General features: G+C 48.0%; 2 protein-coding genes and 1 long non-coding RNA gene across 5 annotated transcripts in view; 2 read left to right on the forward strand and 1 right to left on the reverse strand.

Moving 5' to 3' along the window:
* Positions 1 to 22,320, reverse strand: part of Osbp2 (oxysterol binding protein 2) — a 163,196-nt gene that overhangs the window by 72,767 nt on the left and 68,109 nt on the right. The gene's annotated exons all lie outside the window — the stretch shown is intronic.
* LOC128109142 (nematocyst expressed protein 3-like) lies at positions 540 to 12,820 on the forward strand. 2 transcript variants are annotated; one of them, XM_052736337.1, is made up of 3 exons: positions 540 to 1,032; positions 1,284 to 2,019; positions 11,953 to 12,820. In XM_052736337.1, the coding sequence occupies exons 1-2, from the start codon at positions 564 to 566 to the stop codon at positions 1,295 to 1,297; spliced, it is 483 nt and encodes a 160-aa protein (XP_052592297.1). In that variant the 5' UTR covers positions 540 to 563; the 3' UTR covers positions 1,298 to 2,019; positions 11,953 to 12,820. The 2 variants fall into 2 exon arrangements, with proteins under 2 accessions (XP_052592297.1, XP_052592296.1); XM_052736336.1 differs by lacking the exon at positions 1,284 to 2,019.
* On the forward strand, positions 2,724 to 9,720 carry LOC128109143 (uncharacterized). Its single transcript, XR_008217685.1, has 2 exons — positions 2,724 to 4,837; positions 4,926 to 9,720. It is a non-coding gene; the product is annotated as an uncharacterized LOC128109143 (long non-coding RNA).

Here is a 22,320-nt window from a genome sequence, read left to right on the forward strand (position 1 = left end):
ACTCCAGAGCACATCTGCCTAAGTAAAGCTCTCTACTCTCAGCAGCATGGACAAGATCCTCACCCTTGAAGCCCCACTGACTGAATCTCGGGCGTCTAGGGAGAGAAGAGGGAGGTGGTAGGGAAAAGGCTTTACTTCTCTCTTGCAGCCTCGGTGAAGGCTGAAGCTTGCCTCCCTCTACTAAAAGATGGCTGGCCTCTATCTAGGTTGAATTCTAGTGCCTGGGCTTCCGAGGGCCAGTCCCCAGCACAGAGAGGGGAAGGTGTCTCCCTTGGGACATCAGCCTGGGCAGAGTCCTTCCTGATGCTGAACTGCTGGCTACACACAGGGTGCGAAATGCCTCTTCCTGTCCGACTCTGGCTAAATTCTTTGTCCCGCGTGTGAGGGCAAAGGAGCCTCGGACCCAAGACTGGGGCTAGTGTAGGGGCTGAGCTTCGAGCTCAGCCATCTAAGCTGCACTCAGCTAGGGCTTGAGGAAGGTAAATGTAGCTCAAGCGACGGGGCCCTCCTGCCCAGCCCGGTCAGCCCGCCAACTCACCCCAGGGAGGGGCTCTCCGGAGTGGATGTGGATGTGGATCCGGCCCCGGGGTCGCGGGGACCCAGCCAGCCGCCGCCTTCCTGCCGCGCTCTCAGCGCGTCCCGGTGCAGTGCCGGCTGCCGCCGCCGCGCTGAGCCCGCGAGGAGGGCGGTGCTGGGGTGGAAGATGCGCTGCGCCGGGGGCCCGCCTCCCCGCCGCGCCCGCCGCTTCAGCACCGCGGACAGCGGCCAGCCCCGCGCACCAGCGGCCTCGCCCGGAGGTCCGCGCCCCGCCCGCGCCCCAGGCCCCTGCCGCCGGGCTCCAGGCACCCGGCTGGACAAAGGCGAGCTCTCGTGGAGGGACCCGCGAGGGCGGCGAAAGCGCAGCTCAGCCTCTTAAAGCGCACCGGCGTGGTCGGGAACCGGACCCGGCACCCAGGGCGTTATCTGGGCCCAATCAAGGTCGGAGGAGGCTGGCCCCTCGCGTGGGTCCAGCATGGGAGGGGCCCAGAGAAGGTCGGTGCTCAAACCTCATCTCTCCCGCTATCATATATTCTGGATGTGTCTTGTGAATTAGAGGTTGGGATAAGGAGTGTTGGGGTTCCATCCAGCCTGCAATTTGACTTCCTCCCATCCACCGCCCCATCCTTGGTGTCAATCAACCAACAGATGGGACTGCTAGAGCTTGGTGACATCACCCAGGGCCACTTCCACGTTGTTTTCATTTCTGTTAAAAATCCCTTCTGCTGTTCCTTGTTCCCAACCAGAAGTCCCCGGATGAGATGGAGGTGTCCTTGTTCTGACTTGGCTCCCGGCACAGACCAGCAACATGACCCTTAGCCTCGTTTCTCCTGGGGGTGGAAGGTGTTCTGGCTCTAATCCAGAAAAAACTCAGTCCAGAGAACCCACAGTGGGTGGCCACCGAGGCCCCACCCCTCCTGGCTTCTCTTAAGCCTTCCAGAATCGAGGCGAGGAGACCCCTTCCTTGCCTGAACTAAATTGGCAACTCTTGCCTAATTCTTTTTACGCCACAACTTTTTCTCTCATTAGTTAAAATCCAGAGGCATTTTTATTTTTACCTCTGGCCGACATCCCCGCCCCTTATTTGAAGGGGAAAGATGGAACACAGCAATGTAAAAGTCTAGGTTCAAAAATCCTATCCAAGAGCATGGATTCTGCACAGGCAGCAGACAGTGGCTGCTAGGAAAGAATGTGGTCTGAAACCAAGAAGGGCACAGCTGGACCAGAAACAGGCTCCCAGGCAGAAGTGCCTTCTTTTTCACAAGGAAGAAGAGTAACATGCCCTGCTTTAAGAAGATGGAACCACTAACTCTTTGAAAATTACTTCCCCTCCCTTCCTTCCTTTTCTTTTTAAAAATAATGTGCTGTCAAGACTCAGAAGGAAGAAGTTAAAACGTGCCCAGAGCATCCGGGTCCATGGCTTCCTGCTGCAGTCAGCATAGACCTCTAGAGGACAAGGCACCAGGTGGACGTGGCATTCAGGTCTTTCTTTGTGCATTTCCTTATTTGGAATAGGATGTCAGGATTTTGTGACGAAGGATTCCTTCAATTTAGTTCCTTTGTCTAATTTATGGCAGGCTCAGCATTTCCTAGCATGTCTGCACCCTCACATCAAAGACCAGCCAGGGCCCCAAAAAGGCTCACTCTCACATACATACAAGCATGCACACACTTATGCATGTGCGCACATGTGAGTGCAAGCACACACACACACATACACACAACCACTAGAACAAAGTTAAAAATTTCCAGTCACACGTCTATATTTATACAGGGCTCCAAAAGATTCAAGATTTGAAACAGAAACAATCCAAGCCATATAGCAAGATTTAAAATGTGGCCGGGCAGTGGCAGCGCACGCCTTTAATCCCAGAACTCGGGAGGCAGAGCCAGGTGGATCTCTGTGAGTTCGAGGCCAGCCTGGTCTACAGAGGGAGATCCAGAACAGGCACCAAAGCTACACAGAGAAACCCTGTCAAAAAACCAGAAAAAAAAAAAAAAAGATTTAAAATGTGTCTGGTTAATCCACTATTTTCTGGTTCTGGAGAAGCTTAAAAACTAGAACTCGAATCACTATTCCCACCCAGAGGCTGGAAAACACTGCTGCGCCAGGCCCTCCCTCTCCTTCAATCCCTTGCATGGGGTGGAACAGGGTGGGGTGGGTGGGGTGGGGTGGAGGGGATGAAGGCCCTTTGACCTCTCCATAGGCTCTCACCCTGGTGAGCAGTCAAGGATTACCAGTGATGTTGACCATGTCCACCAGATCAGCCTATACCACCATCTTTACCACAGATGTTGTGCTAAAACCAAGACAGTCCACAACCACTGTTCCAGCCCAGCCCCACTGCTTCACGTCCTGTGGCCCTGAGCCACAAGCACACCCACAGTTCATTCTCTCCACCGCCTCTGTACTGCTGGTTTTACATCAACTTGACACAAGCTAGAGTCATCAGAGAGGAAGGAGCCTCAGGTGAGGAAATGCCTCCAGGAGATCCAGCTCTAAGGCATTTTCTCAATTAGTGACCAACCAGCCTATGGTGGGTTTTGTCATCCCTGGGCTGGTGGTCCTGGGTTCTGTAAGAAAGCAGGCTGAGCAAGTCAGGGGAAGCAAGTCGGTCAGTAGCACTCCTCCATGGCCTCTGCATCAACTCCTGCCCTGTTTGAGGTCCTGTCCTGACTTCCCTTGGTGATGAACAACAATGTGGAAGTGTGAGCCAAACCGACCCTTTCCTCCCCTTCATGGTGTTTGGCTGCAGCAATAGAAACCCTGACTAGGACACCCTCACAGCCAAGCCCTCCTCAGCCCGTCCTTTCCTTAAGTTACCAGCCCCCTCCTCTCTCTCTCTTTGAACCCCTGCTTCCCATCTAATCCCCCAGCATATTTACAGAGTCCAGCTAGATCACCATGGTGGAGGCTCTCATCCAAGTGTCTCACAGTACCCTTGAGTTGTGCTCAGTACTTCTGGAATGAGCAAACCTAGGCTGGGCAGACTGGGAATGGCAGAATTTGAAATGTTCTTTGGGAGTTCATCTAATTCCTATGTCTGGCCACAGGCACCCTCTCTCCACTCCCAGTTCACACCCTGTCAGTCAACCTAGAGAGATTTGGAGCAGGTCTGTCTTCTTGGTAGGCAGGGAAGAGAGGCTCCACAGTTACAGACACCATGCACAGCACAGCACTCTCCAGGGTGCTTAATGGTCCATGAAGGTATCTGGAAGTAGGACCCTTCCAGGAAGTACAAACAAAATGTCATAGCAAAGAGAACCCACAAGACAGGCAGAATGGCCTATCGCGCCCTAGCCATGCCCCAAAGCCACAGTCGTGGTCAGTGGCTACAGCAGTAGTGAGAAGAACAGGTGAGCCGCATCCACTTCTGTAGAATTGAAAGGGCCTTCGTGACATTCTTCCAAGCTGTAACGGATGTGCTGCTAGTCTAGGAACAGAGCTCTGCCAGCCAGAGCTCAAGAAGGGTCACAAGTGACATGGACACTAGGTCATGCTGCTCTCTGTACTCAGTGTAATAAGAAGACATAGGATTGGCTGACTTCTGCCATGCCTTTCTGCTTTTAAAACCCAGTGCCAGGCTGGGCGGCGGTGGCACACGCCTTTAATCCCAGCACTCAGGAGGCAGAGGCAGGCAGATCTCTGTGAGTTCGAGGCCAGCCTGGTCTACAGAGTGAGATCCAGGACAGGCACCAAAACTACATAGAGAAACCCTGTCTCAAAAAACAAAACAAAACAAAACAAAACAAAAAACCCAAAACCCAGTGCCTTGGGGACTGTGGAGATGACTGAGTCAGAAAGGTGCTTGCCGTCCAAGCAGGAGGACCTGAACTCAATTCTTAGCACCCATAGCTGGGTATGGGATTTGCGCTTATAATCCCAGCACCAAGAAGGCAGAGACAGGCAGATCCCTGGGGCTCAGTGGCCAGCCAGCCTAGCCTAGACACGGGTCCCAGTGGGAGATTTTGTCCCAGAAAACAAAGTGGATGGCACTCAAGGAACAATACTTGAGGCTGACTTACACACACACACACACACACACACACACACACACACACACACACACGAGAGAGAGAGAGAGAGAGAGAGAGAGAGAGAGAGAGAGAGAGAGAGAGTCAGACAGACAGAGAGAATGGTAAAATGTGAGAGAAGCCTTCAATGTTAAGGAGATAGGTAGGTGCTGTGGGGGAGGGAGTCTATGAGACGGAACAGCCTGGAAACTGAGAGTCACTGTTAGGGAGGTTTGTAATACAGAAGAGCCCGGGGGCTAGTGCGGAGCTGTGATACGCGTTACAGGTAAGTGCTAACGGGCTAGTGCGGAGCTGTGATACGTGTTACAGGTAAGTGCTAACGGGCTAGTGTGGAGCTGTGATACGTGTTACAGGTAAGTGCTAACAGGGGCTAGTGCGGAGCTGTGATACGTGTTACAGGTAAGTGCTAACAGGGGCTAGTGCGGAGCTGTGATACACGTTATAGGTAAGTGCTAACAGGGGCTAGTGCGGAGCTGTGATACGTGTTACAGGTAAGTGCTAACAGGGGCTAGTGCGGAGCTGTGATACACGTTACAGGTAAGTGCTAACGGGCTAGTGCGGAGCTGTGATACACGTTACAGGTAAGTGCTAACAGGGGCTAGTGCGGAGCTGTGATACGCGTTACAGGTAAGTGCTAATAGGGAACTAAGTGCTCCATTCATCTGATGTAGGGGCAAGTAAGGGAGGGAGTGGATGTGGTAGTTTGATTGAGAATGGCCCCCACAGACTCATATATTTGAATGCCTAGTCACCAGGGAGTGGCACAATTTGAAAGGATGAGGAGGTGTGGCTTTGGTGGAGGAAGTGTGTCACTGGGGGTGTATCACTGGCTTTGAGGATTCAAAAGCCCCAGCCAAACCCAGTGTCTCCCTCTCTGTCTATGGATCAGGGTACAGCTCTCAACGACTTCTCCAGCACCATGCCTGCCATACCTGCTGCCATGCTTCCTACCATGATGATAATGAACTAAACCTCTGAAACTATAAGCCAGACCTAATTAAATGCTTTCTTGTGTAAGAGTGGCCTTGGTCATGGTGTCTCTTCACAGCAATAGAACAGTGACTAAGACAGAAGTTGGTACCAGGGAGAAGGCTTTGCTGTGACAGGCCTGAACCATGCTGCTTGTGGCAGAATGTGGACTTTGGACTTTGGATTAGGAAAAGAGTTGAATGCTTCAAGCAGGGCTTAATGGGCCATCCTAGTAAGAGAATGGAAGACAGTGCTGAGGGCAGTTTGAATGGTGGGGTGCCCAGCTCAAGAAGTTTCAGGGGAGAAGAATATATTGGCATGTGACTTAGAGATCACTCTTGGGATATTTTCACAAAGAATGTGGCTGCTTTTTGTCCTTGTCCAAAAAAGTCTGCCTGAGGCTAAATAGAAGAGTTTTTGGATTAATGGTGTTGGCAGAGGAGATTTCAAAACAGCCTAGTATTGACAATGTCATGTGTGGTCACTGTTATGCAGATGAATAATAAAAAGGTGCAGGCTAAGAAAGGAAAAATACAAAATGTACAGTTTGAGGAGAAAAGGAGCAGTAGGAAGTATAATGGAGCTAAATCCTGTGCTCAAGATGATAAAAAGATTAAAGAAAAGCCTGATGCTAAATGGAATAAAAGGAGTGGTGGCCTCAGGAAAAGACTCCACTCAGCTAAGCTTCCAACTTGTGACAGAGAATGAAAAAACAGCTTAAGTTACCATGAAGAAACCATCTAAAACAGAAAGCTGATGAAAATATAATTGATTGAGGGCCAAGTTCTAGTCCAGCAAGCAGAAGAATGTGGCAGCTTCGGCCACATGGTTCTGGCTCTAGAGTGAAGGATACAAGAAAGGAGTTGTGGAATCTCTCTCCATGGCTAAGGAAGCCACTGAGGTCAGATGTGTGTCAGGGGTGTCCCTAAATGGAGGCCTAGAGAGGCCATTGTATGAAGCTGTGAAGGAAACCTGGATTGCCTTGGAGATTCCATGATGTTAGAGATGCCAGAGCCATGGGATACCTTCTGAAGAAAGCTGCTAACAGTGAGTGGAACCAGCCCAAGAGAGAGAAGTGTTTGGTAGTCAACAAAGCTAAAAAGGTGTTGGAGATCTGAAGAGCGCTTTGACATCAGACATGGAAATGCAGAGTTTGGAGTTTGTTCTGCTGGCTTTCAGTCTTGCTCTCGTCCAGTATTTTCTCACTATGCTCCTTTTCCACCCTTTTGGAATGCTAATGTATATTCTGTGCCATCATATGAATTTTATAACGGGAGGTTACAGTTGAGAGCATGTCATGAGTCTCAGAAGAGACTTTGAATTTTTAAGCAGTGTTGAGACTGTTATAGACTATGGGGACTTTTGAAGATAGACTGAAAGCTTTTCTGCACATGATGGCTACAAGCCTATGGGGGCCAGGGAGTGGAATGTGGTGATTTAATAAGAATGGCCTCCATAGGCTCATCTATTTGAATGCTTAGTCATCAGGGAGTGGCACTACTTAGAAGGATTAGTAGGTGTGGCTTTGTTGGAGGAAGTGTGTCACTGGGGGTGGGCTTAGAGGTTTCAGAAGCCTAAGCCAGGCCCAGTCTTTCTCTCTTCCTGCTGCCTGCTGATCTGGATGTAGAACTCTCAGCTACTTCTCCAGCACCATGTCTGCCTGAGTGTTGTCATGCTCCCCAACATGATGATAATGGACTAAACCTCTGAAACTGTAAGCAAGCCCCAATTAAGTGCTTCCTCTTATAAGAGTTGCCTTAGTCATGGTGTCTCTTCACAGCAATGGAATAGTAACTAAGACAGAGCATAAGTGTGAAATGGAATCTTAACCACCCACAAAAATTAGCTCAAAATGGGTCAGGGATTGAAATGTGAGAGTTAAAATTATAAACTCAAACACAAAGCAAAAGCTTCATGATGTTTGGATTAGAAAAGGTCCTTAGATGTGACAACACAGCCACATGTACCCAACTGAAAGTAGACAAAATCAACTTCACAGAAATTTAAAATATTATGCATCAAAGCATGCAACCAACAGAGAAAAGCAATCCACAAAATGTGAGAAAATACTTGCAAACCATACATTAGACGGGGTGGTGGGGGGAGTGGTAGAATTCATATCTAGAACACAGACACTCCTAAAACTAAACAACCACCTCTTGATTAAAAAGTCAGTCCACTAGGGAGCAGCAAGATGATTCAGTGGGTGTGAATGCTTAGTCATCAGGGAGGGGCATTACTTGAGAAAGATTAGGAGGTGTGGCCTTGCTAAAGGAAGTGTGTCACTGGGGGTGTGGCCTTGCTGGAGGAAGTGTGTCACTAGGGGTGTGTTTAGACGTGTCAAGAGCCCAAGCCAGGCCCAGTATTTCTTCCTGCTGCCTGCCGATCTGGATGTAGAACTCTCAGCTACTTCTCCAGCACCATGTCTGCCTGCTGCCATGCTCCCTGCCATGATGATAATGGACTAAACCTCTAAAACTGTAAGCCAGCCCCAATGAAATGCTTTCTTTTATAGGAGTTGCTGTGGTCATGGTGTCTCTTCACAGCAATGGAACACTAAGACAGCACATAAAGATGTTTGTTACTAAACCTGACAAATTGAGTTCAGTTCCCCCAAAACCCACAAAATAGAAAGAGAACTGACTCCCAAACTTGTTTTTTGGACCTCCACACATGTACTGTGGCATGCTTGCATGCACACAAGAACAAACAGGTATGGAATGCTTGTGTGTGTGTGTTTTATACACACAACAAAATAAATTCAATAAGTGAACAAACAACTTGAGTAGACCATGTACCAAACATACATGAATGGTTGATAAACATGTGAAAAGAGGTCCAATTCACTGATGACAGGAATACAAGTCAGAAGTACAGTGAGATATCACAGGCATCCGTTACCATGGCTACTAAAGCAGATGAGGACCAGAATCTGGAGAATCTGGAACTCTTACACTGATGGGAATAAAAAATGGTGTAGCTGTATGATTCCTGAATATAGTCAGCTACTCTGTGACCTGGCAATTCCATGCCTAGGCAATTCCATAAACATACCCAAGGGACTGAAAGTAGGGGTGGGGGGTTGTTGAGAAGTACCTTATACCAGTGTTCATGTCAGCGTGGTCCACAGAGCTGACATGCAGATGACACCAGTGTCCATTGCCAGATGAATGGATGAACAAAATATGACACATGCCTATGATGGAATACTATTCAGCCTTTAAAAGGAAGAAAGTTCTGGCTCATGTTATAACATGGATGAACCTTGAGGACACAATGCCAAGTGAAGTAAATCCATCACACAATGATACCATAGGATTCACTCATGTGACGTTCCTAGAGAAGTCAAATCCATAAAGGAGACAGTAGAATAGTGTTACTGGAAATAGGGGGCTACAGAAAATGAGGAAATGGGAAGTCATTATTTAATGAGCATAGAGTTTCAGTTTTTCAAGATAGAACAAGTTCTAGGGGGTGGGTGGAGATGAAGGCTGCCCAGGTATTAGTGTACTGAATGCCACTGAACTTTCACGTTTAACGATCGATAAGATGACTGGCAGTTGGTGGCTGCTGAGGGAGGAGGAGCCATTTTTCCTTGGGGGTGTGGCCACTGGTAGGTTGCTGATGCTCATCCAGCAGCACTAGTTGGACTCATGGGCTATAAAAAAGAGAAAGAGGACGGACATGAAGGTCTGGAGGGAGGGTGAGGGGGCAGCAGAGGGGGAACATAACCAACATACGTCATATATCTGTGTGAAATGGTCAAGACATACGTAAAGACATTTAAAATGGTTATTTTATATTTATGTATTTTACTTTGAAACTTATTTTTTGCATGTACATATATGTATGGTGTCTGTGCCTATGTGGATGCATTTGTGTGTGGAGTCCACATGTCCTCAGTCAGTTTCTGCCTTATATATTGAAGCAGAGAATGTCCCTGAACCTGAAACTCTGGCTCAGCTAGCCTAGTTAGCCAGCTTGCCTCAAGGATCCCATTTTCACCTTCCAAGAGCACTGTGATTACAGGTGAGCTGTCATACCTGCCTAGACTTTATGTGGGTTCTGGGGACATGAATTCCAGTTCTCACAATTGAAGGGCAAACACTTTATCCACTGAACCATCTCTTCAGCCCTTCATTTATGGATTTGACTACAATAAAATCTTTTTAAAACCAATGATTGTCTGAAGTATATATATATATATATATATATATATATATATATATATATATATATATATTAACAAAGAGTGAAAGCAGGGCATGGTGGTTGTGTGGTTTGAAAAAAAGAATGGCCCCCAAAAGGAGTGGCACTATGAGGAGGGTGGCCTTGTTAGAGGAGGTGTGTCCTTTTTGGAGGAAGTGTATCACTGTGGGGGTGGGCTCTGAGGTCTTCTATGCTCAAGATACCGCCTAGTGACAGTTGTTTCTGCTGCCTGCAAACCAATATGAGTTTAGAACTCCAGCACCATGTCTGCCTGCATGTCACCATGTCCTGCCATGGTGATAAAGGACTAAACCTCTGAAACTGTAAGCAAGCCCCAACTAAATGTTTTCCTTTATAAGAATTGCCATGATCATGATGCCTCTTCAAAGGAATAGAAACCCCAACTAAGATAGTGGCATACACCTTTAATCCCAACACTCAGCAGCAGGCAGAGACTCAGGCCAGCCTGGTCTACATAGTGAGTTCCAGTGCAACCAGAGCTACATAGTGAGACCTTGTCTCAAAACCAGAGTAGAAGAGAATGTCAAATAACAGTGGGTAGTTGAGTTGAATACCAAAGGTATTTCCTTTGTAAATGAGTTTAAGCTCATACTGTTTCAAAACTTGTGATACATAATAATAACTAAGATCAGGGAAAACAAAGATTCTGGAGAGATGGTTCAGTGTTTAAGAACACTGGCTGCTCTTCCAGAGGATCTGGGTTCTATTCCCAGCATCTGCACAGTAGCTCAAAACTATCAGTAACTTCAGTTCTAAGGGATTTGACACATTCCTCTGGCTTCCAAGGCACCAGGTGCACACACACACACACACACACACACACACACACACACACACACACGCAGACAAATGCACATAGAATAAATTTATTTTCTAAAAATTGAAATAAAGATTTTTCAGACAAAACAAGACAAAAAGCAGACTTCGCTGCCAGTAGAAATGATAACAAGAAATACTAAGAGCTCTTAGAATAATGGAAATGATCTCAGATGTGTCAAGCAATGTAGAAAAGGATAAAGATTATTTAAAATGTTTAAAATGCAGCTAAATATAAGTAAATATTAATCTATATGGATCTAATTATGGGTGGGGATGTAGCCCAGTAGTAGAGAGAGCTTGCCATGCCCTAGATCCCATCCCCAACACCACCTAAAACAAAAGACCAGCCACCTGAACTTTGTGGGATTCACACATAACAAAAGGAGGAGAGAGTGGACATGGGAACTGCCCCTGCTGAGGCAGCCCTGAGTTTCTTGAAAGGAGGAAAAACAATAAGGTAGACTAAAATGTATCAAAGAATCATACTGTAAACTTATTCAAACAGTCTAGGGCCAGGTGGTGGTGGCACACGCCTTTAATCCCAGCACTCGGGAGGCAGAGGCAGGCAGATCTCTGAGTTCAAGGCCAATCTGGTCTACAGAGTGAGTTCCAGGACATGAACCAAAACTACACAGAGAAACCCTGTCTCAAAAAACAAAAACAAGGGGCTGGAGAGATGACTCAGAGGTTAAGAGCACTGGCTGTTCTTCCAGAGGTCTTGAGTTCAATTCCCAGCAACCACATGGTAGCTCACAACCATCTATAATGAGATCTGGTGCCCTCTTCTGGCCTGCAGGTATACATGCAGACAGAACACTGTATACATAATAAATAAATCTTAAAAAAAAATAAAAAATAATTTTTTTTAAAAAGCAAAAAAGAAAAAAAGGAAGAAAAAAACATAATTTAAAAATAAAATCAATAGAGAGAATGAAATACTTTTAAATTCTTGATTAATAATTTTAAATATTAGACAGAAGGAAATCCACATTGAAGTGGGATTTCCTCCCTTTTTTTTTTTTTTTTTTTTTTTGGTTTTTTGAGACAGGGTTTCTCTGTGTAGCTTTGCGCCTTTCCTGGATCTCGTGCTGTAGCCCAGGCTGGCCTCGAACTCACAGAGATCCGCCTGGCTCTGCCTCCCGAGTGCTGGGATTAAAGGCGTGCGCCACCACCGCCCGGCGATTTCCTCCCTTTTTAAGGCTGAATATATCCCTCTATAATATATCCTCCTATAGTACATTCCTCTATAAAATATCCCTCTATAATACACTCTTCTCTGCGGCTCACGTCACTGAGGGTTGTCATCACCTCTGAATGCGGCTGTAATATACAACCTGAGTCGTTCCGGCCTTTGGTTTTCAGGGGACAGTGAACAGGATGGAGCGAGAACAGGGAGGTCAGGCAGATCTGATGGCGGCCGACTGGCTCTGCCCCTTAGAAGCTCTGCTTGGACAAGTCATAAAACACAATGACATGAAGGGTAAAGCAGGGTCCCGTGGCGGTCTCATCAGTGTGACTCTCATACACACTCCACCGGCCTTCAGAGTTCTGGTGCAGAAGCCACCCGCCCGAGGCTTCTGCCCTCAGACTGTTCACGTCTACCTAGCACGCAAGACGACAAACTGAAAACCCCAGCAGCCACCAATCAACTTGTAGCTTCATAAACCACGTTGCCAAACAACGGTAACTGGCGGAGAGCATTTCACATTCCACTCAACAAGTCTCTATCTGGCGGCACTAAAGCCCTGCACTGGGGGCAAGTCGGCTGGGAACGATTCACGCCTAGAAGCAAAGCTAGTGAAGCCCAGAGAGGATTCAGTAGGAAGCACCACTACAGATTTGTGTATGGATAGCTGAGTGTCGGCCGGCAGGCAGCCTCAGCAGGGAGGCTCACAAGCTGGGTTCCTTCCACAGACAGTGCTGAAGCTGGCTAGTCCAGGACTGCTGCCCTCACCAGCTGCTTCTCCACCAGATACTGCTTCTCCACCAGATACTGCTTCTCCACCAGCTGCTGCTTCTCCACCAGCTGCTGCTTCTCCACCAGCTGCTTCTCCACCAGATACTGCTTCTCCACCAGCTGCTGCTTCTCCACCAGATACTGCTTCTCCACCAGCTGCTGCTTCTTATGGAAATTGGTAGCTGAAACCTGCATGTGGCTCCTGAATAGTCAACATTTTGCTGTTTTCATAAATGTGTATCACTTTTTAAAGAATGCCATTCTGAGTTTGCTTCTGTATGTTGGTGATATTTATGTATTTACCCATTGGTTTGGAGTCAGGGAGGAGAGCAAGTGGGTTCTTAATCAAGGCATGTACTAACGACTCCTCAAAGGTCCACTGGTGGAATCCCGTCCTTCCGATTGGCCTAGCCGAGGCTCCCGGCCATTCTGCAGCCTGCTGCTCCTTATCCACACAGAATGAAGGTCCACTGTGTTCCTCAAGACTGTGGCCCTGGCATCAACAAGACCAAATGGAGCACAACCTGGTCCCTGGTTATCAAGCCCTTGCCCCTGAAGATGAGCAACATATAAAACAGGGACCCCTGGGCTGCAGGTGAGATTCCTTTGGAGAAATGGACACTTAAAAGCTTATCATAGCCGGGCGGTGGTGGCGCACGCCTTTAATCCCAGCACTCGGGAGGCAGAGCCAGGCGGATCTCTGTGAGTTCGAGGCCAGCCTGGGCTACCAAGTGAGTCCCAGGAAAGGCGCAAAACTACACAGAGAAACCCTGTCTCGAAAAACCAAAAAAAAAAAAAAAAAAAGCTTATCATAAAGAAAGTTGCCAGGTGCTGCAGGCCGCAGGAATATATTATAAGAACTCAGCTGGTTATGGCAAAGTCACTACCTGGAGGGATCAAGGAATTCCTCCAGAGGAAGCCAAATCCCAAGGAGTTTTTGGTGTTAATTGGTTTGTTATATATCAGCTGTATTCTGTTATGAAAGTCATGTGTGCCTTCATAGTTTTCCCAATTGACTTTTCCCCAAGAAGGGCTAACAGTGTGGACTGATCACTCTCTGGAGTGATTGGTATCTCCAGGTATTTGGAGAACAGCCTCAGGAAAGGCTTTCTCTGGAATCAGATATCTCCCTTGGCCACTTTCAAGGACTAGCAGTAATAACAGTCCACATGCAAGTCTCCTGATTTAAGGTAAATTCCACAAGGAGACACCACCTAGGTCAGGTGGACGTTAAGTAAAAGCTTTACACAATTTAGCTCGGACCCTCCTTTCTTACAGCCTTACTAACTTTATAGACCTCTAACTCCTTACCTAACCACTTCTAGGAATATTTAGATAACCTCCTGCACTGACAGCTATGCTCAGCCAGAACCCCAGTTCAAGCCTCCCTGTAATTATCATCATTGGCAGCATCTGGCCAGGTCCATCCCCAGATGGAGGAAAGTACCTTATCAGAGGTATCTCCGTACTTTCTAAGAACAGACTTAAGTATCCAGGCTACCTGTTTGAGAAGGCCTGGCGGATATGCCAATTAAGCTTTACTTCCTCCTTTCCCAAACCTTACCTCTAGTTCCAGATCTCCCTTTAACTATCACCAGAGGCATCTAGCTGTACACAGGTTGCCTAGCGACTGAGCACACTTTCCCCCACCCTGCAGAAAAATGGCAGATAGCTTGAACAGATAGGAGCCACAGGAAAAAAGAAGACAGTTTTATTTTCTCCCATTGACCTAGCAACTTATAGATTCTTAACATTTTCTACTAATCACGTTTAAAACTATAGTTGAGCACATAAGAGCCCTCTTCTTAGATATTACCCGAATTTAGCCTTTAGTTAATTCATTTCCCCACTGGTCACTTCCCTTTGGGGTTGCAAATGATAATTAATGGTTATTGGCTCCCTATGTGATTCTTATCACCCCTCTGTTTGACCCTGGAAGCCTGGCTTTATATACCAGGACTTCCAGGGCACGGGGAGACGGAGAAGAGAAAAGAGAATGGAAGAACTAGACGGGTAAGAACTTGAGAGGAACAAACTGAGATGGGGAAGAACTAGACTGAAGGGCTAGAAGAGAGGACTAGAGGAACGAGATGGAAGATGAGGAAGAGTCAGATAGGGAAGTACTAGCTGGGTAAGAACAAGATGAAAAGGACCTAGATGAGGCAGAATTAAGATGAGAGAATTAAGATAGAACTTAGGGTGGCGCACGCCTTTAATCCCAGCACTCGGGAGGCAGAGCCAGGCGGATCTCTGTGAGTTCGAGGCCAGCCTGGGCTACCAAGTGAGTTCTAGGAAAGGCGCAAAGCTACACAGAGAAACCCTGTCTCGAAAAAACCAAAAAAAAAAAAAAAAAAAAAAAAAAAAGATAGAACTTAGAGGAAGCAGTAGATATAGAGAGAAATCAGACAAGAAAGGAGCCAGACATGAGAACAGAACTGAAGCTGGATATAAAGGATGTTATGTCAGAGGAATTAAAGCAAGTGGACTATAGAGCTCGGTGTGCTGAGATTCTGTTTCCTGAAAATAGTCCTCACCGTTAGTAGTTCTCTCTCCTGAGCCCCTGGGATGTATAATATTAAGGCTGGTCCCTCTAATATTATACAAGAGCCAGGAACCTCAGAACAATAACAATTTAAAAATTTGGGAGTGAGCAGGCAAAAGTGTGGCCCTCCCTGCTGAAGCCCAGAAGTTAAACCAAACCAAAAGGCTTATCAAGAGGCTGGGGGATGACTCAGCAGGGAAGGACGACAGCTGCTCTTCCATCACTTACATGGTGGCTCACAGCCATTTGAAATTCCAGTACCAGGGATCCAATGCCTTCTGGCCTCTGCAGCCACCAGGCATGCCCATCACATAAAAATCATCTGCCTTCAGATGGCCCCTCACCATATTCGCCACACTCAGCAAATTTCCACACCTCAAGAAAGTTTCTTTCAACTTAGAAAATGTGCTCATGCATCTCTCTCTGTGTCTGTCTGTCTCTCTCTCCAGAAAGTTTCTTTCAACTTAGAAAGTATGCTCATGCATATCTCTCTCTATCTCTCTCAAGAAAGTTTCTTTCAACTTAGAAAGTATGCTCATGCATCTCTTTCTCTCTCTCTAGATGTAATTGGTTGTACCTCTCTAAGCCTGCCTTTAAAATCTAGCTCATAGTACTGCTGAAAAGATGCCTAAAAGCTCCAGGCACACATTTATGAGAGCAAGCAAACACATTCAAATGTATGCACACAGAGACACATCCATATATACACACATGCACACATAGATGCATGCATCTATACACCCAGATGCATACACATATACACACATGTATGCACACATGCATGTATATATACTATAGTACAGAGAGATTCGTGTGTATATATACACACATGCACCTACACACAGATGCAAATGCACACGTAGCTCAAATTCACCCCCACATTGAGGTCTTCTGGGATCCTTGAGACCAATGTGGAGCCACCGACTTTGTCTTCTTGCCTGTGCCCCTCCCTACTACCTTAGAGAATGTGCATGTGAACGGACAAGCATCCAAATCTCTGTACAACACGCACACTATGGTTTCACCTTGTCACACTTCTCCCAGCTCTTCTCTGGCTCTCAAATGTCAGGAGCAGCGATGCCATGTACCGTGTAGGGCTGCCTAGGCAAAGCCTTCCTCACACCTGGGTGTTCATGTCAATGGTGGAACTCGAGAAGACACAAGAATAGCATGCGTGCCTTCCACCACCTACAGCGCCAGGTACGCACATCCAATTGTCACCTGCCACCTAGTCCTTCTGCAGCCCATCCCTTGGTTGCATGGACACAGAGTCCCTTGCTTTCCTCAGATACTGGCCATTAGCACACAACAGCACACATTTCCAATGAGACTCACATCCCCCATCCTCAATAGCACAGCACAAAACAGAGACGCTATCTAAATGAGGAACCGAGACTGCAATTATTTGTCGAGAGCACCCATCCTGCCCAAGGCTCTCGGGGCAGAATGTAAGCCTGGTGCTGCTGTCTGTAAAGACTGTACCAAGTCCCCCTCAGCTGAGCCACTTCCTTCCCCGGGGCCTTATGGTGAAGTCAGCAGGGTTGGCAAATGCTTGCTTGATGCTGGTCGGTCCAGCTGTTCTGGGCTGTTCCAGGGCTCTTTGGGTATTTGGTTTCTGTGAGCTCTGCACAATCTTTTTTTTTTTCTCCTGCCAGTGTCTGGGCCAAATGGGCAGGGCTGATGCTGAGGAGAGCTCACACACTTGTGCTAGCAACTGGCACCTGGAAAGGGTAGAAGAGATGCAGGTCTGGAGGGAGGAGGCTGGCCACGCACCAAAGCGCACAGGGTGTGGTCCCACCTCAGTGGCTCTCTTCCTCCTATTGGGGTGGAGCTTTCTCCCAAAGCCTCTCTCTGCACCCCCAGGATCCACTTCCAAGATGACCCAGTGATTTCCCCCAGAAGCCCCCTCTGCCTCAACGAGCAGATGCAAAGATCAACTGCTCTCCCCGCTCAACACCGGAAGCAAACATTCCCTGCTTATCCTTTCACAGAGCGGCTCTGAGACAGCCAACAGGTTAGTTGGGGCGCACTGCACATGGGCTAATGCCCAGCAATTTTGTGCCCATTTGTTGTGACTCATGTAGATTAGTTCCAAAGCTATTAAAAAAATAAGTGATCTGCCCTCAGTGAAGCCCGGAAGCCAACACAACTTATTAATTAACACAGCTGCTGGCTCTCGAGACTCATTACGCCAAAGCTCCTGTGATAATCTGATTTCCTATGTAATTGCCACATCTCTGCAAGTCTGAGCCATAGCAAAATCATCAGACTGAATCGCAGGGAAGGTTTTGGCTGGTTTGCCAGCTACCCTATTAACTCAAGGCCTTATTGAAAGGAGAGATATGCAAGCTGCTTGCCACCAGCGCCCCCTGGTGGTGGGGCTGTATTTCCCGATGGGTTCTCTCAGAGGAAAACCTTTCATGGGAAGACAGGGGAGCTTTGCATCCAACACTTCAACAGCGATGCCAAGGGATCAACATGGTACTGGGGAAAGAGTAGAGAGGAGGCAGGTGCCAGGCTCAGTATGGTGGAGGTTACTCAGGGAGACTAATTGCTCTTGTCCAGGATTCTGGAGCCAGCCTGTACTACATAAATAATAACATTTTTCCCTTTTCTTTTATGTGCATGGTGTTCTGCCTGCCTGTATTTCTGCATATAGCATGTGTGCAGTGCCTGTGGAGGCCAGAAGAGGGTGTCAGATCCCCTCGAACTAAAGTTCCAGCCGGTTGTAAGCTGCTATGCTGGTGTGGGGAAGAGAACCCTGGTCCTCTGGAAGAGCACAAGTGCCCCAATAATAAAAATTTTTGAAAGAGATGGCATCCCTCCCTATGCTCCTGTTTCCTGTGCAGCAGGAGAGGAGGCTTCACAGCTAATCAGACTGTCCCACCAATGCCACTGTCACTGTTGTTTGTTATGGACACTGTAGTAGGCCGGGCATGGTGCTGACACTTGACACATCTTTACAACAACCCAACTCTTCAGATAAAGGAACAGAGACAGGTGAGCAGGAGGAGGGGTTAGACCCTTCCTCCAGGTCACATGGCTACAATGTGACACAGCTAAGAGCTCTGGTTCCACAGAACCACAAGGAACAAACTAGACAGGGAGCCTACTGACACCGCCATCCAACACCAGGCCCCTCAGGCCCCTCTGCCACCATCCTGCTTAGCTCTGATCAACTCTCCACCTGCAGCCAAGCCTGCAGCTCTCCCCCAGGGCCTTTGCCGGTGCACTGTCAGGCTGGGCCGGCTCCTCTAGCCCCATCTTGAGACATCACCACCCCACCCATCTCTGCTACTGCCTCCCACATTACTCTCTAACTCTCCAGATGGCCACGCTGACTCCTCCCCAGGCCTGGCTTTCATACTGTCCCCAACCCACCTCTTCCAGGATACTTTTTCCTTGCCCTTCAACTGGTTCACATCACTTCCTCCAAGCAGGCTTCCCTGACCTTGGCTGTTGCCCAAGTACCTATCCTGGCACCCTTTACTAGCACAGAGCACCAGGCACACGTCAGGTGGCTTGTCTGCGTCCTCCCAGTTGGAGGGAGGTCCCTGGAAGCTGCCAGTGGAATCTCTTTTCCTTTGACTCTCAGTTCCCATCATTCTCTGGCACAGAGAGATGTGCAGTACATATTGATGATATACGTTAACTGATTCCTGGGATGTAACTTGGCGGTGGAATGCTTGCCTACTGGAAGGTGCTTTGAATGAGAATGCCCCCCCCCCCAAACTAAGGTATTTGATTCTCGGTGGCACTGTTTGGGGACGTTTAAGAGGTGCTGTCTTGCTTCAGGAAGCATGTCACTGGGGTGGGCTTTGAGAGTTCATAGGCTCACCCGGCCTCCAGTTTGCTGTCTTTGTAGCTGAGGATATGATCTCTCAGCTTCCCACTCTGGTCATCCGCTGCCATGTCTCTTTGCCGCAATGGACTCTTATCCCTCCGGAACCATAAGCCAAATCAACTCTTCCACAAGTTGTTGTTGGTCATGGTGCTTTATCACAGCAACAGAAAACTGGTTGACACACTCAGCGTGTGGAAGGCCCTGAGTTCAATCCCCAGTACCACCCTCCTCACAAAATGTAAGCCGTATTATATAAATATGAACCGACTTCAGATATATGAAACTCTATAAAATTTAGCAGGAAAGCAAGTTTTCCAGATCAGGAACATTCAGCACTGATGTGAGCAAGTCACGGGCTGCTCAAAGCACAGGCCAACTTAGAGGGTTCCAGAGGGAACGTGGATGTGCAGTACAGGTGCAAAGCCAAACAGAACCCCAGGGCACTGCTCAGTCAAACTTGGGTGGATTCTGGATGGAACTAGAAAAGATCATCCGGAGTGAGGTAACCCAGACCCAGAAGGACAAACATGGTATGTACTAACTTAGAGGTGGATATTAGCCATAAAGTAAAGGATAACATGTTACAATCCACAGACCCAGAGAAGCTACGTAAGGAGGGCTCGAGGCAGGACACATGGATCTCACTGTGAAGGAGAAATAGAAGAGACATCACAGGTGGATGGGGGGAGGGCCTGAATGGGGGGTGGGCACAGGAGCAGGAGGGAACAAGTTGGGGTAGAATGGAGGGAGAGAGTACTGGGACAAGTGGAATCTGGGGCATCTCTGGGTCAAGCTAGAGATCTAGGGCAGTGGAAATTCCCAGGAATCTATAAGGGTGGCCCTAGCAAAGACTCCTAGCAATGGGGGATACAGAGCCTGAACCAGCTATCCCCTGTAACAGGGCAAGACTTCCAGTGGAGGGATTGGGACACCAACCCAGCCAGCCACATAATCTCTCCTCTGACCTACAATTTTCCCTGCCTACAAGATGTGCTGGGACAAAAGTGGCACAGAAATTATGGGAATGGCCAACCAAAGACTGGTCCAGCTTGAGACTCATACCATGAGAGGGAGCCTACCCCTGACAATGCCTGGGCCAGGACCCACAGGCTGGACAGCCCAGAGACCTAGGATAGAACCAAACATGACTGTCAAAAAGAATATCATTCCTAATCATATTCTGCTATACTCATATATTGTTGCCTAACCCAATTGTCATCAGAGAGGCTTCATCCAGCAACTGATGGAAACAGATGCAGAGACCCACAGCCAAACTTTAGGCGGAGTTCAGGGAATCCTGTGGAAGTGAGGAAGAAGGATTAAGGAAGTCAGAGGGGCCAAGGACACAAGAAAACCCACAGAACCAACTAACTTGCATTCATAGGGGCTCACAGAGACTGAACCGCCAACCAGAGAGCTGACCTAGGCCCTCTGCACATCTGTGACAGTTGTGTAGCTTGGTTCTCTTGTGGGACTCCTGACAGTGGGAGCAGGGGCTGTCTCTGACTCTGTTACCAGCTTTTGGGGCCCTTTCCTCTTACTGGGTTGCCTCTTCCAACCTTAACAGGAGAGGAGGTGTCTAGTCTTACAGCAATTTGATCTGCCATGGCTGGCTGATACACATGGGAAACCTGCCCTTTTCTGAAGAGAAAGGGAAAGGAGTGAATGCTGGAGGAGTTTGGGGGAGAGACTGGGAGGAGAAGAGGGAGGGAAGGAGGGGAAACTGATAAGTCTGGGGAAAAATAATGAGTTAAATTTTTTAAAAGAAAAGAGTAAATGGCAATGCACATGAAATTGAAGAACAGTCGGAGAGGAGCCATTAAAATATCCCACAGTCCCGTGATCAAACTGTGGGGTACAGGCACAGGAATCGATGCAGAGATCAATGGGGAAGAGAGTGTTAGACAGAATAGAGGCTGCTGGGAAAATCAGATACATTTTTGTAGGTCATAAAAATTAGATGGTCTCCTCATAACTGCTAACAAATATCAATTCTGCAGAATATAATTAAAATGTGTTTGCTGAATGGTCCCTCCTCCCCCAAGAGACTTGGAGGTTACCTTCCTCACTGGGTGTCTTGCCGGTCACACACTGAAATCTGGCTTTAGAAGTGCCATCCGGCGCTAAGAATGAAAGCCTAGCATTTTTACCTATAGTGTCTTACTGTATATTGTATGTATTTTCAGTTGTGGGGATTGAACCTAGGGCCTCTCACCAGGCAAGCCCTCCACCACACCATCTTGGTAAGTTCCCAGACTGGCCTTGATCTTGCCATGCTCCTGCCTTGGCCTCCCAAGTAGCTGGCATTACAGGCCAGCACACCCAGCACACCCAGCACACCACCCAGCACACCCAGCACACACACCCAGCACACCCAGCACACACACCCAGCACACCCAGCACACCACCCAGCACACCCCCACACACACACACCCAGCACACCCAGCACACACAGCACACCACCCAGCACACCCAGCACATCCAGCACACACACCCAGCACACCACCCAGCACACACACCCAGCACACCCAGCACACCCAGCACACCCAGCACACCCAGCACACACACCCAGCACACACACCCAGCACACACACCCAGCACGCCCAGCCCCAGTCAGTTTCTCTGACAACGCACTCACAACTTGCTATGCAGCTCTGTGGGTTCTGGGACAGCATCCACACTTCTGACACTGGTCAGGAAATTCTACAAACACGTGCTGAGGGCGGCTTCCAGTTAACATGGTCACAAGTGACTCCAGTGGCAATTCTGCCCTGGGCTCTGGCCCACTCCTGCCTGGCTGCCTCACCCAACGAGGCACTGTCCTGGGGCACTTCTGGGACCAATGGGCACCAGCAGCACCAGGCACATTTCACATTTAAAAAGTGCTGTGAGTTTTCTATTTCTAACAAATCTTCACAGGTTGTATTTCTTTTTCTTTTTTATGATTTAATTTTTAAAATTAGAAAAGTAGTGGGCTTTACGATGACATTTTCACATGTATATGACAATGTCAATATGTACTGTTAGTCCTTCGCCTCCCCCATGGCCCTCCTTGTCTCCTCTGCCCTCTTCTGGCCCCCTCCCTCCTAACAGTACCCTGTTGTGTGTCCTCACAGCTTAAGATATTCCATCTAGGAGGGTAGCTTGTTAAGATACAGCGTGTAAAGGGGAGGTGAAGTAACAGGGTATTTTAAGAAAGGATGTTGACAGTGGTTGAAACAACAGATGTTCTAAGTAGGTGAAAAGGCCCACCCTGCTCCAAAGCTCCTCCAGCTCAGGAAGTAAACAACTCAGTGGCTTCAGGAAGTCCCTGAAACTGACTAGATTCACTAACCCCACTCCCAAGCATAGGAAAACAGTAAGGCCTGCTGAGAGTTACTCTCAGGC

The sequence above is a fragment of the Peromyscus californicus genome, unplaced genomic scaffold, assembly GCF_007827085.1.
Source record: "Peromyscus californicus insignis strain IS unplaced genomic scaffold, ASM782708v3 Scaffold_13__1_contigs__length_99412109, whole genome shotgun sequence".
NCBI classification, from domain to species: Eukaryota; Metazoa; Chordata; class Mammalia; order Rodentia; family Cricetidae; genus Peromyscus; species Peromyscus californicus.

Coding starts and splice junctions, on each gene's coding strand:
- LOC128109142 (XM_052736336.1), top strand. CDS start 564: ATGTGGATGTGGATCCGGCCCCGGGGTCGCGGGGACCCAGCCAGCCGC. Junction 1,033..11,952: donor ATGGGAGGGGCCCAGAGAAG/GTCGGTGCTCAA, acceptor TTTGGTTTTCAG/GGGACAGTGAACAGGATGGA.